General features: G+C 47.6%; 1 protein-coding gene across 1 annotated transcript in view; it reads right to left on the bottom strand.

Moving 5' to 3' along the window:
- The window catches only part of LOC117667261 (cytoplasmic phosphatidylinositol transfer protein 1-like), a 79179-nt gene that overhangs the window by 46008 nt on the left and 16771 nt on the right, over positions 1 to 16400 (bottom strand). The window contains exon 3 of the mRNA XM_087878482.1: positions 1219 to 1367. Coding sequence (XP_087734608.1) covers positions 1219 to 1367 — 149 coding nt within the window. The remainder of the gene's footprint in view (positions 1 to 1218; positions 1368 to 16400) is intronic.

Here is a 16400-nt window from a genome sequence, read left to right as displayed (position 1 = left end):
AGGAGAAGGAGAAGGAGAAAGGGGGGAGAGGAAGAAGGGAGTGAAAAGGAAAAGGGAAGGAGGAGAGGAGGAAGAAAAGATAAAAGGAAGGGAAAGGGAAGAGAAAGGAAGGGAAGGAGGAAGAGGGAAAGGAGGAAGGGAATGAAAGGGAAAAGGAAGGAGGAGAGGAAGAAGGAAAGAGAAAAGAAAGAGAAAGGGAAGAGAAAGGAAGGGAAGGAGGAAGAGGGAAAGGAAGAAGAGTGAAAAGGAAAAGGGAAGGAGGAGAGGAGGAAGAAAAGATAAAAGGAAGGGAAAGGGAAGAGAAAGGAAGGGAAGGAGGAAGAGGGAAAGGAGGAAGGGAGTGAAAGGGAAAAGGAAGGAGGAGAGAGGAAGAAGGAAAGAGAAAGGGAAGAGAAAGGGAAGAGAAAGGAAGGGAAGGAGGAAGAGGGAAAGGAGGAAGGGAGTGAAAGGGAAAAGGAAGGAGGAGAGAGGAAGAAGGAAAGAGAAAGGGAAGAGAAAGGGAAGAGAAAGGAAGGGAAGGAGGAAGAGGGAAAGGAGGAAGAGAGTGAAAGGGAAAAGGAAGGAGGAGACAAAGAAGGAAAGAAAAAAGAAAGGGAAAGGGGAGAAAAGGGAAGGAGGAAGAGAAAAAGGAGGGAGGGAGTGAAAGGGAAAAAGAAAGGGAAGGAGGAGGGGAAAGGGAAAGAGGAAAGGAAAGGGAGAAAAGAACGAGAAAAAGGAAAGAGAAGGAGGAACAAAAAGGGGAAGGGGAAGATGAAGGGGAATAAGGACAGAAGGGATCTAATATAATGGAAAGGAAATAAAGAAAATGACAGGGCAAAGAAAAATCTTGCCCATCAACATCATACAGTGACTCCTCCTTAACTCATTGCTTTCCCTACATCAACACAAGGTGTTGCGTTGCTCCGTAAAACAAAATACACTTAGTACACCTTCTTCTTCCCCTCCCAGGAATACATTCGATTAGATTAACAGAGTTGGAAGGGATCTCGTAGGTCATCTAGTCCAACCCCCACCCCCGCCCAAGCAGGATTTCTACACCGTTTCTGACCAATGGCAGTCCAGTCTCTTCTTGAAAGCCTCCAGTGTTGAATTAAGAAACTCCTGACCTGCCTCGCAGGGCTATTGCAAGGAACGGCACGATGCCCCTTTTAGCGAAGTTGCCCACAAGAGCGAGAAAAAGGGAAACCAGCCCTCGAAATGTCACTGACGCTTCCTCACCTGGACAGGTGGACTCGCTTCTCGGTGAACTGGCCCGGGCCATGGACGGGGTCTTCGTGAGGTTCGTTTTTCACCACTTCCACCCCTTCTCCTCGGTCGCTCTCCTGATGGCTGTGCTTACTGATGGTGTAGAGCTGCCCGACTCGATACTGTTGAGGAAAGAAGACCAAGAGGAGATCCGTCTGAAAGGGGGTTTGTGCAAAGGGGAAGGGTGAGGGAGCGGAGAATAGAAAGACCCCCTTCTCGGGATACAGACTTACGACTAAAGCGGAGCCCTAAATGTCTGTCGCTAAGCAAGACAGTTGTTAAGTGAGTCTTGCCCCATTTTATGACCTTTCTTGCCCCCATTATTAAGCGAATCACTGCGCTTGTTAAGTTAGCAACGCAGTTGTTAAGTGAATCGGGCTTCCGCATTGGCTTTGCTTGTCTGAAGTCGCCAAAGGGGGGGTCACATGACCTCAGGACCCCACAGCCGTCATAGATCTAAGTCAGTTGCCAAGCATCTGAATTTTGTTTCATGGGGATGCTGCAACAGTCATAAGTGTGAAAACGGGTCACAAGTCACTTTTTTCCCCCCCAGCACTGTTATAATTTTGGATGGCCACTAAATGAACTGTTGTAAATTGAGGTCGACCTGTATTCTCATTGCGATGAAAAATAATGAACCATCTACATGGCTTTTATCAGCCCAGTGTCGTAAAAATATCCCAATAAAGAGGAACACAGACAAACCACAAGCAATAAATCTGACTTTTAAGATTCAGAGGTTTATTTCGTGAGCAATTTGATGTTATGAACAGCCATCATAACACAACTTATATCCATGATGGCGAACTTATAGCACTTATGCCACTGGTGGCACGCATAGCCATATCGGTAGGCATGCAAGCTCACCTCCGGCGTGCGGGCGGGCGCCAGTCAGCTGATTTTCAGGCCTTCTGGGCCCACCAGAAGTAGGGAAAGAGGCTGTTTCCTGCCTCTGGAGAGCCTCGGGGTGGTGGTGGGGAAGGCCCGTTTTTCTTTCTCCCCAGCCTCCAGAGCCTTTCTAGGAGTCTTCCCCACCCCCCCGGAGGCCGAAAAAGGTCTGTTTGCCAATGTCTGGTCGTTTTCGGCCTCCAGAGGGCCTCTGGGGGCGGGGTGGGGAAGGCCGTTTTCACCCTCCCCAGACTCCTAGAAAGGCTCTGGAGGCTGGGGAGAGAGAAAAATGGGCCTACCGTGCCATCGTGTGCCAGGAGCAGGGGGAGCGGGGGGGGGATCGCGCATGCATGCATGGGGGCAGGGCACATAGAATTATGGGTGTGGGCACACACATGTGCGCCCCCCCTGCTCTTGGCACGCAATGGCAAAAAGGTTAGCCATCATTGACTTATATCAATAACCGATTGCAATGAGGTCCAGAGACAATAGCTAGGTCCAGCAAGGAGTAGCTACGGCCAGTGGCCCTGAACTCATCCCAGCACATTCTTTTTATATACTTTTCTGCACGCATTTCACAACTTGCTTCCTTGTCCTTTCTTACCGACGGACAGTCTCCAGATATGCCCATCTTCATCTCAAACCTCTATCCATCGGTACTTTCAGTTCCTTATTTCTCACAGTTTCAGCCTTCTGATTCCAAATAGACTTCAAAACTACACGCTTTGCAAAATTACATTTCACAGCAACAGCTCAGCAGGATTACAAATCATTCTGATGATCCACTTTGAGAGTTTCTATCTAAAACTTTGGTTTGTGTAGCTTTTTAGGGCCTGCTATCCTTCTGAGACCTATGGACTCTGGTAGTTCAATAGGCTATTTGTCCGTTTCTCACACCAGACAGGAAAACATCATAATCAGACAAGCTAATTCTACAGGTAGTCCTTGACTTACAGCCACAATTGAACTCCCAAATTTCTGCTGCTAAGTGAGACATTTTTTAAGTGAGTCTTGTCCTGTATGATGACCTTTCTTGTCACTGTTATTAAGTGAATTGCTGCGGTTGTTTAAGTTAGTAGCTGTTGTGGTCTGCCAGCAGCCTGCAGAGCTGGCAGTGGAGTCCGACAGCGATGAGGCTGAGGAAGAACGTGGGCCAGACCTGGCGGCTGGGGAAGGCCCGGATGAGGGCTCTGCATCAGAGGCAGAGATGGGGCCATCGGGGAGTGAGGTGCGGACTCCAGAGCCTCCAGAGACTGATAGTAGTGAAGCAGAGGAACAGGAGGAGCCTGTTGCTAATGCACGCATGAGAAGAGCTGCCAGAAGGCAAGAGCAGCTCAAGCAAAGAGGTCAACTCGGGAGTAGGGCCAAGAGATGATTGGCTCCTCCCATAAGGCTTAAAACAGACCAGCAACGGCGTTTGGGCTTTGCCGGAAAACAACGTTGATAGCTTCGTCTTCTTCTTCATCTACATCTTGTATTTATTTTTCTATCTGTGACTTCTGAACATTTGCCAAGAAAGGCCTTTGGCAGTTTGCCTAATTGGACCAAGGTTTGCGATAGGACTGAGGAATTTGTGTTGGGAGGAATTTGCTTTAATTTAGTTGAATGACGCTGGGAATGAAGTAATTCTCAGCTGTTCGAATAAAGTTTGTTTTTTCACTGACTGATTTTCCTACTACTTACTTGGGCCTGGGTCACAACAGTAGAATGGCTGTTAAGTGTAATCTGACTTAGAATAAGAATAATAGAATTGGAAGGGACCTTGGAGGTCTTCTAGTCCAACCCCCTGATCATTTTATAACACTCTGAACCAAAGGTTATCCAGTCTCTATAGAAAATGGGAAAACTATGGAAAATTTCACTCGTTGCTGCAATTTTCCAAGGGAAGAGTTAAGTTTTCAGCTTCCGGATTGGTCTCTCTCTCTCTCTCTCTCTCTCTTTTTTCCTCTGAAAGTCAATATCTGGTAAAACAGGATCTCAGTTAATCTACCTGCTGTTTATTTAAGGACAATCAATGTTATGATTGGAAAAAGAGGGGAGCATCTGCATTTCAAAACAATTCCCCTTAGTGGTAAAATGGAGACATTTTATCTTAGCTGAGCGTAGTGAAATACACATACGCACACACAAGTAGCCATTGAAAACATTTCTATAAAACTCCAGGGGCAAGGATTTGGTTTCCCCCGCTCTCCATAACAGTGTTATAATTATCGCAATTTTAAAGCGAATAAAAACGATATTTACTCTCTCTCCTCCACTTCGGAGGCAAGGAGTACAAGAAAAACTATTTCGGAATTCAAAAGAAGGCAGTGTGTGTATATGTACTGTATATGAATATGTATAATTGTATATGTATATGTGTAATTGTATATGTATAATTGTATAATTAATTATATGTATATATATATGTGTATAATTGTATATGTATATGTACTGTATATGTATAATTGTATAAATAATTGTATTTCCGGGACGCGGTGGTTCAGTGGCTAAGATGCTGAGCTTGTAGATCAAAAAGGTCGGCAGTTCAGCAGTTTGAATCCCTAGCACCGCGTAATGGGGTGAGCTCCCATTATTTGTCCCAGCTTCTGCCAACCTAGTAGTTCAAAAGCACGTAAAAAATGCAAGTAGAAAAATAGGGACCACCTTTGGTGGGAAGGGAACAGTGTTCTGTGAGCCTTTGGCGTTTAGTCATGCCGGCCACATGACCACGGAGACATCTTCGGACAGCACTGGCTCTTCGGCTTTGAAATGGAGATGAGCACTGCCACCTAGAGTCGGGAACAACTACACATATGTGTGAGGGGAACTTTTACCTTTACCTTAGAAACTCCAAGAAAATCTCTATTAGAGTGAGAGTATTATGGGTTTAGTCTGGCAAGATCCTGTCTCTTGTGTCTATTGTTCTGTGTCATTCTTGGAATGAGCCTAACAACCACAGAACTTCTAGCCCCTTCTATCAATGAGTTCATTAAGGCAAAATATTTCACTTCACCGTGAGGTGAAGTGCACCATTGGAAGAGTTGAAAAACCAGGTTAGGGATGGAGGTTTCCATCCATTACTTCATGTAAGTTTGCATAAGTTTCTTTCCATCTTTCCTGTTTCATAGTGTCCAGAGAGTTGGGTTTTTTCATAATGTGTCCAAAGTGAGATAATTTGAGCCTGGTCCTTTGTGCCTCTAGTGAGAAATCTTGGTTGATTTGATTGGATCATCCATTGGTTTGCTCTCTTGGTGGTCCATGTCTTCTCACGTTGGAGAAGACCTGCTTCTTCAAAGTTCAACTGTTGCTCCATAGAGTATCTCCTCTTCTTCAAAGTCCAACTGTTGCTTCTTCAAAGTGCCACTGTTGCTTCCATAGAGTATCTCCTCTTCTTCAAAGTTCAACTGTTGCTCCATAGTGTATCTCCTCTTCTTCAAAGTTCAACTGTTGCTCCATAGAGTATCTCCTCTTCTTCAAAGTCCAACTGTTGCTTCTTCAAAGTGCCACTGTTGCTTCCATAGAGTATCTCCTCTTCTTCAAAGTTCAACTGTTGCTCCATAGTGTATCTCCTCTTCTTCAAAGTTCAACTGTTGCTCCATAGTATATCTCCTCTTCTTCAAAGTTCAACTGTTGCTCCATAGTGTATCTCCTCTTGTTCAAAGTCCCATTGTTGCTTCCATAGAGTATCTCCTTTTCTTCAAAGGTCAACTGTTGCTTCTTCAAAGTGCCACTGTTGCTTCCATAGAGTATCACAGGGAAAAATCACTGTTTTTAGGTGTCTCTTCTTGGTAGGTATAGACCAGGGCTGTCTTAACACATGGGCCTGATGGGCACTTGCCCTTGGGCCCCACAAGCATAGGGGCCTCATACTAATCTGTGTATGTTAACCCTTCAATGCACCTTGCATCATATAAATAAATACAGCAACGTATTTATTACATTTTACTGCGTTTTTTAAAATAATATTAACATGCATATATGTTTAATTTTATCGACCATTTACATTTTTATTCCTGTGAGTAGTTGTTGTAGGGGTATCCCACTACACTGCTTTGGCCGGAGCCCATAATGTTGTTAAGATGGCCCTGGTCAGGGGTGGGCTTCATAAATTTTAGCAAGGGGTTCTCTGCCCGGTTGCTGGGTGGGCGTGGCCATGGTGGGTGTGGCCTAGTTGGCCTCCTGCACCATGACGGGGGGGTGGGGGGGTGTTTTCACCCTCCCTGGGCTCCAGAGGCTTTCCTCCAGCCTCCAGGAGGGCGAAAACAGCCTCCCCAGGCTCCAGAAGCCCTCTGGAGGCCAGAAATGGGCCCGTTTCTGGCGTTTCCGAACTTCCAGTAGGCCCGTTTTTCATCCTTCCTGAACCTCTGTGCATTTACTTGTATCCAAAACAGGCCACGTGGGGACTCCTGAGAATGATGGGGCAGGGTGGGCGGGGCAGGGCCAGCCAAGAGTGGGATTTGGGGGGTTCTTCAAACTGCACATAATCTTAGCTAGAGGTTCTCCTGAACCCTTACGAATCCCCAGCAGCCCACCCCTGGCCCTGGTATAGACATGTGGAGCTTCTTCCTGAAGGCAAGGCCCATTTTTTGTGCAAAGAGAGACTTTTCCTCCGAAGCTCTCCTGCAAAGGAGAATTGTTTCTCCGGAGTAAACTCCATCCACACTGGAAAGCCATCCGCTGCCTTGCCGCAAGCCATGTGCCTGTTTTGCCGAGCTCCGACCAACAGCGGCAGCTGTGTTGAAATGAGCTACTTTTAGCCTGGCACACAGCAAAGAGGAGCTGAATGACTAAACACGCTGCCTGCCTCTCAAGCCCACGTGAGCCCCTCCAGCTATGGGGGGTGGGGGGAAGGTTGGCTCAAGATGTGCTTTGACTCTAGAAGCTGCTTGCTTGTGGTGTGGTCCAAAGTTTGAAAGATGTAGAGGAGAAGCAGGAAATCCACGAGGCTATACTGAAGTCTACTCAGCTCTCGTGATGAATTCGAGCTCCAGTTTAAAGAACCATTTCCAAGGCAGACATCTTGGTTAACCAGTCATTTAGGAATTAAGGCTTGGGGCAGTGGTGGAATTCAGTTTTTTTACTACCGGTTCTGTGGGTGTGGCTTGGTGGATATAGTGTGGCTTGGTGGGCGTGGCAGGGGAAGGTTACTGCAAAATCTCCATTCCCACCCCACTCCTGGGGGAAGGCTATTGCAAAATCCCCATTCCCTCCCCACTCCTGGGGGAAGGATACTGCAAAATCCCCATTCCCTCCCCACTCCTGGGGGAAGGATACTGCAAAATCCCCATTCCCTCCCCACTCCTGGGGGAAGGACACTGCAAAATCCCCATTCCCACCCCACTCCAGGGGAAGGATATTGCAAAATCTCCATTCCCTCCCCACTCCTGGGGGAAGGATACTGCAAAATCCCCATTCCCTCCCCACTCCTGGGGGAAGGACACTGCAAAATCCCCATTCCCACCCCACTCCAGGGGAAGGATATTGCAAAATCTCCATTCCCTCCCCACTCCTGGGGGAAGAATACTGCAAAATCCCCATTTCCACCCCACTCCAGGGGAAGCTCTTGACAGACTTGGACATTGGGCGCTATCTAACAAAATGAAATTCAATGGTGAAAAAACTAAAGTTCTACATTTAGGCAAGAAAAACAAAATGCACAGGTACAGTATATGTGGTACCTTGCTCAATAGTAGCAACTGCGAGAGGGATCTTGAAGTCCTAGTGGACAACCATTTAGATATGAGCCAGCCGTGTGCAGCAGCTGCCAAAAAAAGCCAACACAGTTCTAGGCTGCATCAACAGAGGGATAGAATCAAGATCCCATGAAGTGTTAATACCACTTTATCAGGCCTTGGTAAGGCCACACTTGGTATATTGCATCCAGTATTGGTTGCCACGATGTCAAAAAGATGTGGAGACTCTAGAAAGAGTGCAGAGAAGAGCAACGAAGAGGATTACGGGACTGGAGGCTAAAACGTATGAAGAACGGTTGCAGGAACTGGGTATGTCTAGTTTAATGAAAAGAAGGACTAGGGGAGACATGATAGCAGTCTTCCAATATCTCAGGGGCTGCCACAAAGAAGAGGGAGTCAAGCTATTCTCCATCATAAATTGTGGTCATGTGACTACCGTGCAACATGCTGCAAACAGCCTTAATGTCAGGTTTCAGTGTCATCTCAAATAAATTGCATTTCCAAACAAATAGTCTTTGATGAAATCTTTCATTTATTAAGCACGACAATCTGTCCCCGACTCCGTCATAGCCAACACTGACTTCCTGACCCCAAACCTTCCCTTTCCTTTCCCCAATTCTCTGCATCTCATTTGCCATCTTCCAAATCACTCTCCCCATATCTACTACTTCAGCTCCCAGGAATGTCCCCCCCTCCCATCCCATCTCCTAGGGGATATTATCTTCAGGGAAAATAAGTAGGTGAAATGTCAAGTGTCCTCTTGCCAGCTGCCCCCTCTTCTCCTCCTTATGTCAGCACTGGAACGAATGTAGTTTGGAGTGCTGACACTTAAATGCGGGTTGGTTGCCCAGCACCCAAAATGCAGTAATGTGACAATGGTGGGATGGGGATAATGATGATAAAGTATTCCTTGACTTATGACCGGTTGTTTAGTGACCATTCAAAGTTACAACAGTCTCCCCAAAAGGTAGTTACAACTCAATTCTGAAGTTATGAGAACTTCGGAATTGAGTTGTAAGTACGTTTTGGGGAGGCTGTTGTAACTTTGAATGGTCACTAAACAACCGGTCATAAGAAGGACTACTTTATCATCATCATCTTTTAATGATCCCTTGTGGGATGGAGTCTGGGCAACTGAATGGAGCTAGCAGAGCGTTTACTGGCCGGATGCCCTTCCCGTCGCCAATGCAGAGTTTTGTTCAGCAGATATATGCTCATTTTGCCTAGAGAGAAATACAAGGACTACTTTATCCTTTCAGCAAATCATTGCAAGGAAGAAGAACAAAAATCAGGTCGGCACTCCAAAGATCAGGTCGGGAAGCAAAAACCAACAATTAAACAAGCACCATTCCTTTTTAAGGAAACACACTCTGGAAAACTAGACGAGGCTGAAGGGCGTTCGATGCTGCTACGATTCTGGCACATTCAGTATCTGTGAAAATCCTGCTTTGTGTTTTGCCAAAACCAGGCAATCTTTACCCGAAGTTCACCGAGAAAAATAGACATTCTACTGGGCTCATCTTCTCCCTTAAAAAGCGAGCCTCGCTTAAATCCCAAAACGTGGCTTTTTGTGCTCGGTAAATAATGTGGGAGCGAGGAAAAGGGGGCAGGCAGGGACAATACTCCCGTGGAGTCATTATTTGATTGTTCTCCTGATGGCTCGTCATCCTGCTAATTACCGAAGACGTATTATCTGCACTTCAGTGGAACTGTCAAGCTTGCTTTGAAACAAAAAAAAAAAAAAAAACCCCACTCCGATGGCACCAGGTTAATCAGTAGCCTTCATCTTCTAGAGAAAGCTGGGGGTACAATGTGCTGACAACGATCACGGGCATCTGAAGTGGTTCAAGTGATGACAGGCACACCCCACAGCAAGTGACAGCAGTTGTGTCAGGTGTCCTGACACAATCTGCCAGTTGGGGGGGTCACGTCAACATGTAGCGCTGGTCATTTTGACCGCCGGATGCTTGGTCTGGATGCCTCTGTCAACCCTGAGGTGAACCTGGCTGAGGCCATGTTGGGGGCTTCAGAGTTGCCACAAAGCAGAAGGAGGGGCAGGGAGCAGTGGTGGGTTGCTCCTGGTTCTGTCCGGTTCGTTAGAACCGGTAGTAAAAATGGCGGGAGGCTCCGCCCACCCGCCCGGATGTCATAATTGACAATTTGTGTATGCGCAGAAGCGCACCCACGTGCGCGTTCCCATTGCGAACCGGTAGTAAAGGTAAGTAGAACCCACCCCTGGCAGGGGGGGGGGGGAGGAGAAATAGCTAGATGGGGTTTTGTAGCCAAAACAATATCCTTTTCCTGTGGGAACCAAGGACATTCCACTGGTCAGAGGAGGAGCGAAGTAACCAAGCAACCAAGCCAGCACCTTGATTGGACAGAATGACCTGTGACTTGGGGGAAAAGGGAAAACTTTTGCTTTTTAATTAGGGGAAAGCCACAGGAACTTTCAGAGTCGGCTTTCACCAGTTGTGCCAATATGATGTATCCAATAAATTGTTCTTTAAGGAACTTGCCTGCCTCAGAGGTTCTGCTTTCTATGGGTGCATTACAGTGGTGGGTTTCAACAGGTTCTGACCAGTTCTGGAGAACCGGTAGTGGAAATTTTGAGTAGAACTGGTAAACAGGAACTGGGTATGTTTAGTCTCATGAAAGGAAGGACTAGGGGTGACAAGATAGCAGTGTTCTGATATTTCAGGGGCTGCCACAAAGAAGAGGGGGTCAACCTGTTCTTCAAAGCACCTGAATGCAAGAGGAGAAGCAATGAATGGAAACTAATCAAAGAGAGATCCATCTAGAACAGTGATGGCTAACGTCTTCCGGACCGAGTGCCCAAAGTGCACCCGAACCCCCAAATGCAATGCGCGTGGGGCCCCCATGCATGCGCCCCACCCCTGCCAGGGGTGAATTCCTACTGGTTCATTCCAGTTTGGGCAAACCAGTAGTGATAAAAACTACCAGTTCGGGCGAACAGATAGTTAAAAAAAAAGCTACCAGTTCGTCTGAACTGGTATTTCCGATGATCAGCTGTGCCGCACTGTTTATATTTGCTAGAAAGCAGGAAATCCTGCTTTCTAATGAAGCTAAATCGCATGACACACGTTTTCCCCCCTTGCTGTTCTACTTACCTAGTGAAGTGTTCTTTTTCCACGTGAAGCACGTGTTTTGCATGTACTGTGCATGCGTGTGGAGCGTGCTTTTGGCATGCACCGTGCATGCACGCACACAGCATGCTTTTGGCATGCACTGCGCATACGCGGGGAATGAATTGGTGGTGATCCGCAAAGGATTTCACCCTGACCCCCATGCATGCATGCATGGCCCCCCACATGCGCCCTGATCCCCGTGCATGCTCATGCACCCTGCCCCCCCATGTGCCGTGCCCCCCGTACATGCATGGCAGAGACCCTGGCCGGAGGGGGGCGACGACTCGTGTGTCCACAGAAAGAAAGCTGTGTGACACCTCTGGCACATGTGCCATCGGTTAGCCATCACAGATCTAGAACTAAGGAGAAATTTTCTGAAGCTACGCTGTTCCATTGGTTAATTGTTCTCACTGTCAGGAAGTTTCTCCTTAGTTCTAAGGTTGCTTCTCTCTTTGATTAGTTTCCACCCATTGCTTCTTGTCTTGCCTTCAGGTGCTTTGGAGAAGAGCTTGACTTCTTTGTGGCAGCCCCTCAAAGATCAGAACACCGCTATCTTGTCACCCCTAATCCAGTGGTGAAATGTAAAATTTGTTACTACCGGTTTTGTGGGCGTGGCTTGGGGGGGTAATGTGAGTGGGTGGGCATGGCCAACTTTTTTTTTTAACTTTTAAAAGCATTTTTTCTACAACCTCTTCGGCCGAAGAGGTTGTAGAAAAAATGCTTTTAAAAGGCTCTGATGATCCCAGCTGAGCCGCGTGATCATCAGAGGCTTTTTTTTTAACTTTTAAAAGCATTTTTTTAAAAAAAATTGATTTATATGCCGCCTTTCTCCGGAGACTCAGGACGGCTTACAATGCGTTAAGCAATAGCCTTCATACTTTTGTATATTTATACAAAGTCAGCTTATTGCCCCCACAAACTGGGTCCTCAATTTACCTACCTTAGAAAGGATGGAAGGCTGAGTCAACCTTGAGCCTTGGCGAGATTCAAATTTACAGTAATTGCAGACAGCTGGATGTTAATTACAATGCATTAGTCTGCTGAGCTATCCAGGCTTTGTTGAAAAAATGCTTTTAAAAGTTAAAAAAAAAGCCTCTGATGATCGCGCGGCTCAGCTGGGCATGGGAGGGGGCAGGGATATCTGCTACCGGTTCTCCGAACCACCCACCGCCATCGCTACTGGATCGGGCGATCCGGTCCGAACCGGGAGCATTTCACCCCTGCCCTAGTCCTTCCTTTCATTAGACAAGACATACCCTATTCCTGCAACTATTCTTCATATATTTTAGCCTCTAGTCTCCTAATCCTCTTGGTTGCTCTTCTCTGCACTCTTTCCAGAGTCTTAGCATCTTTTGTATATCATGGCAACATAATCTGGATTCAATGGTATTCTAAGTGTGATCTTAACAAGGCATTTATAAAGAGGTAATTTCACTTCAGGTGATCTTGATTTTATCCTTAAATCCCTCAGAACTTTCCAAAGATAATATAAAGCAATCCCATTCTGCAAGAGCTGATGAAAGAAACTGAACTTCTGGCCTTCTGTACTGAAAAATTCACAATCTTTCTCTAAAGTGCAAATGTGTCACCATCTCTTCCCCCCCCCCCGCTAGTAACACCAGGACTGCTACTCCTGGGGAGCCCCTCCCAGCACAATTTAACTTAAACGTTGAGTCAGGAAGCCGAAGACAAAAGAAAAATGTGTCAGGAATCAAAAAAAGTCACGTTTTATGAAGCAGCTGCTGTTGGGAGTCTTGGCCGGTACAGTAAAACTGCAGCAGCACTGTATTATAGATAGTCCTCAAATTACAACCATTTTTTAGTGACCAAAGTTACAACAGCACTGGAACAAGTGACTTAGCATTGCAGCATCCTCTCAATCACCTGATCAAAATTTGGCTAAGACGCTGAGCTTGTCAATCGGAAGGTCGGAGGTTCAGAGGTTCGAATCCCTAGCGCCGCGTAACAGGGTGAGCTCCCGTTACTTGTCCCAGCTTCTGCCAACCTAGCAGTTCGAAAGCAGGTAAAAAATACAAATAGAAAAATAGGGACCACCTTTGCTGGGAAGGTAACAGCGTTCTGTGCGCATTTGGCATTGAGTCATGCCAGCCACATGACCACGGAGAGGTATTCGGACAGCGCTGGCTCTTTGGCTTTGAAACGGAGATGAGCACCACTCCCTAGGTGGTCCCTATTTTTCTACTTGTATTTTTTGCGTGCTTTGAACTGCTACGTTGGCAGAAGCTGGGATAAGTAACAGGAACTCACCCCGTTACACAGCGCTAGGGATTCGAACCGCTGAACTGCCGACCTTTCTCAGCTAGCCACTGAGCCACTGTGTTCCTACAAAGAAGATTGGATCAACCTATTTTCCAAAGCATCAGAAGGCAAGAGAAGAAACAATGGATGGAAACTAACCAAGGAGAGAAGCAACCTAGAACTAAGGAGAAATTTCCTGACAGTGAGTACAATTAACAAGTGGAGTTGCCTTCAGATTATTGAAGGAGTTGCCTTCAGACGTTGTGGGTGCTCCATCACTGGAGGTTTTCAAGAAGAGATTGGACAGCCACTGGTCTGGAATGGCAGCTAATCTCCTGCTTGAGCACCACTAAATTCATAATTTTAAATCCCGCGGACCACTACCAGTAATATGATCTGCCTAATGACTGGGTGGGTGGGCGTGGCTAGGTGGTCATGTGACTGGGTGAGTGTGGCTAACTCCTCGCCTTCCCGCCCGGGCTCCTTAGGACCTCAACAGGAAGCATTTGTTGGAGCTAAGCAGCCACCATGAGAAAGAGTTGGCAAAACAGCTGGCTCAGTTCAAATTGGATCTGGACGAGAAGGAGGCTCAGCAGAAGCACCTCATTGAGGACTACGAGCATAGGCTTTCCAAGCAGAGGGAAGACCTGCGGGAGTGCAAAGCCAGGTACCGGCGCCTGGAGGTTCAGTGGGCTGAGATAGTCAGCCAGTTCCAGGCTATGACGCAGTCCCACTGGAACGAGGCCCTCTGGCTCTTCGCCACCAGGGGCTCTTCCCTCCAGCCTTCGCCCAAAGCTCCACACCAGGAGGCTGAAGCAGACCCCGAGTCAGAATTTCTGCCCCCCTCCGACCCTCACAAAAAGACCCCAAAGGGGGGAGACTCTCTGCAGCAACACAAACGTTCATTGCACGTATCTGTCCCAGGGGCCGTAGTTTGAGGACCCCTGATTTAGTGCAATATGAAAAATGTAAATCATTTTTCTGCGGAGCACCAAAATTTTCTCGTGGACCACCAGTTGGTGACCGCTGGACTAGAAGACCTCCAAGGTCCCTTTTCCAACTCTGTTTTTCTGTTAAATACATTATCAGGCTAAACCTATTTCCGATGCCCTGTGGGGCCTGAATGATCACAGGTGTCTAGGCAGGCAAGCGCCAAGGTCTGTCACGCACATGCAAATCATACGAACCTGCTGCTAATTATATCAGAACACAATGTGCCCAGGGGCCACTGTTTTCCACAAAAGACTCCACGTTGCTAAGTACAAGCTGTCCAACACTCCTGCGACACATTCGTCTTTTGGGGAACCACAGGGGAACGGAGGACTTGCTTATTATTAAGGCTTGTTTCCTAATAAGAGCCGCACAGCTCACTAACATTTGCATCTACTTATCTACCTTGGAAAAACGAAAGAATAACAAGAGTAAGAAGGGACCTTGGAGGTCTTCTGGTCCAGGGGTCACCAACCTTTCGGACCTCAGGGACCACTAAATCCATAATTTTAAATCCGGTGGACCACTAATATAATCTGCCTAATGGCTGGTGGGGTGGGCGTGGCTAGGTGGTCATGTGACTGGGTGGGCGTGGTCAACTCGATGTCACTCACATCGAGGGGCGCCTTACCGGCCTCTACTCGTCCCTCCCAGTGGTGGGTTTCAAAACTTTTTACTACTGATTCTGTGGGTGTGGCTTAGTGGGCGTAGCTTGTTGGGCGTGGCAGGAGAAGGATACTGTAAAATCTCCATTCCCTCCCCACTCCAGGGGAAGGTTACTGTAAAATCCCCATTTCCTCCTGATCAGCTGGGACTTGGGAGGCAGAAAATAAATGGGGGCGGGGCAGTCAGAATTTTTCCTACCGGTTCTTCGAACTACCCAAAATTTCCGCTACCAGTTCTCCAGAACTGGTCAGAACCTGCTGAAACCCATCTCTGGTCCCTCCCCTCCCAGCCACTCCTCACCTGCCCTCCCGGGCTCCTTAGGGCTCCAACAGGAAGCAGTTGTCGGAGCTAAGCAGCCATCATGAGAAGGAGTTGGCAAAACAGCTACTCAGTTCAGATTGGATCTGACCGAGAAGGAGGATCAGCAGAAGCACCTCACTGAGGACTACCAGCATAGGCTTTCCAAGCAGAGGGAAGACCTGCGGGAGTGCAAGGCCAGGTACCGGTGCCTGGAGGCTCAGCAGGCTGAGATGGTCAGCCAGTTCCAGGCCATGATGTAGTCCCACTGGAACAAGGCCCTCCGGCTCTTCGCCACCAGCGGCACTTCCCTCCAGCCTTCACCTAAAGCCCCACACCAGGAGGCTGAAGCAGACCCCAAGTCAGAATTTCTGTCCCCCTCCGACCCTCACAAAAAGACCCCAAAGGGGGAGACTCTCTGCAGCAACATAAACGTTCATTGCACGTATCCAGAATAGAGGGCAATACTCTCCTTGCGGGCTGAGGAATTCTGGGAGATGGAGTCCATAGATCTTCCGGTTTTCCAAGATTGAGCAACATTGTTCTGTAGTCTCCAATCTCTAGCAACACTTGTAGTCTACCTCCAAACCAGTGGTGGTATTCAGCCGGTTCGGATCGGTTCAAGCGAACCGATCGTGCCCGGGCGCTATGCCGTCCTATTTAGCTACGTTTTTGAGGCTGGGCGCATGTGCAGAAGATGTGCGCGAGGGGCGAACCAGTGGTAAAAATATGTGGAACCCACCTCTGTGTTCTGACCTAGGCTCCCTTAACAAGCAGGAGGAAGGAATTACTGGCAAAACCTCTTTCATTTACACGACTGTGAATTACTTCCATTCACAGTCAGCAAGGTTTGTTCAAACAGTTTTTCAAAGGAATATTTATCAACACAGACCTTATCTCGTTTGGCAAGCTGCCACGTAACTTGTTTCCAACCATAGCACAAGGCAAAACTTAGCACAGAGTCTCTCAGAGTCACGGAATGAACAAATTGTTTCCTGCAAAAGCTCACTCCCTGTTTGCTCCTCTTTTGTTTCCTATGGGAGGGGCCAATCACCTCCAAGGTGTAGCTTTACTCCCAAGTCGACCCTGCTTTCTGAATTGTTCTTGTCTTCTGGCAGCTCTGCGCATGTGCACACTGGGAACTGGCTCCAGCTGTTCCTGTGCCTCACTGCTATCTACCTCCCTCTCTGCCTCCGATGCAGAGCCCTCGTCCGAGCTTTCCCCAGCCCCCAGG

This window comes from Pantherophis guttatus, chromosome 14 (genome assembly GCF_059756535.1).
Source record: "Pantherophis guttatus breed Tessera chromosome 14, ASM5975653v1, whole genome shotgun sequence".
Classification (NCBI taxonomy): Eukaryota; Metazoa; Chordata; class Lepidosauria; order Squamata; family Colubridae; genus Pantherophis; species Pantherophis guttatus.
This window is presented reverse-complemented; position numbering and strand designations above follow the sequence as displayed.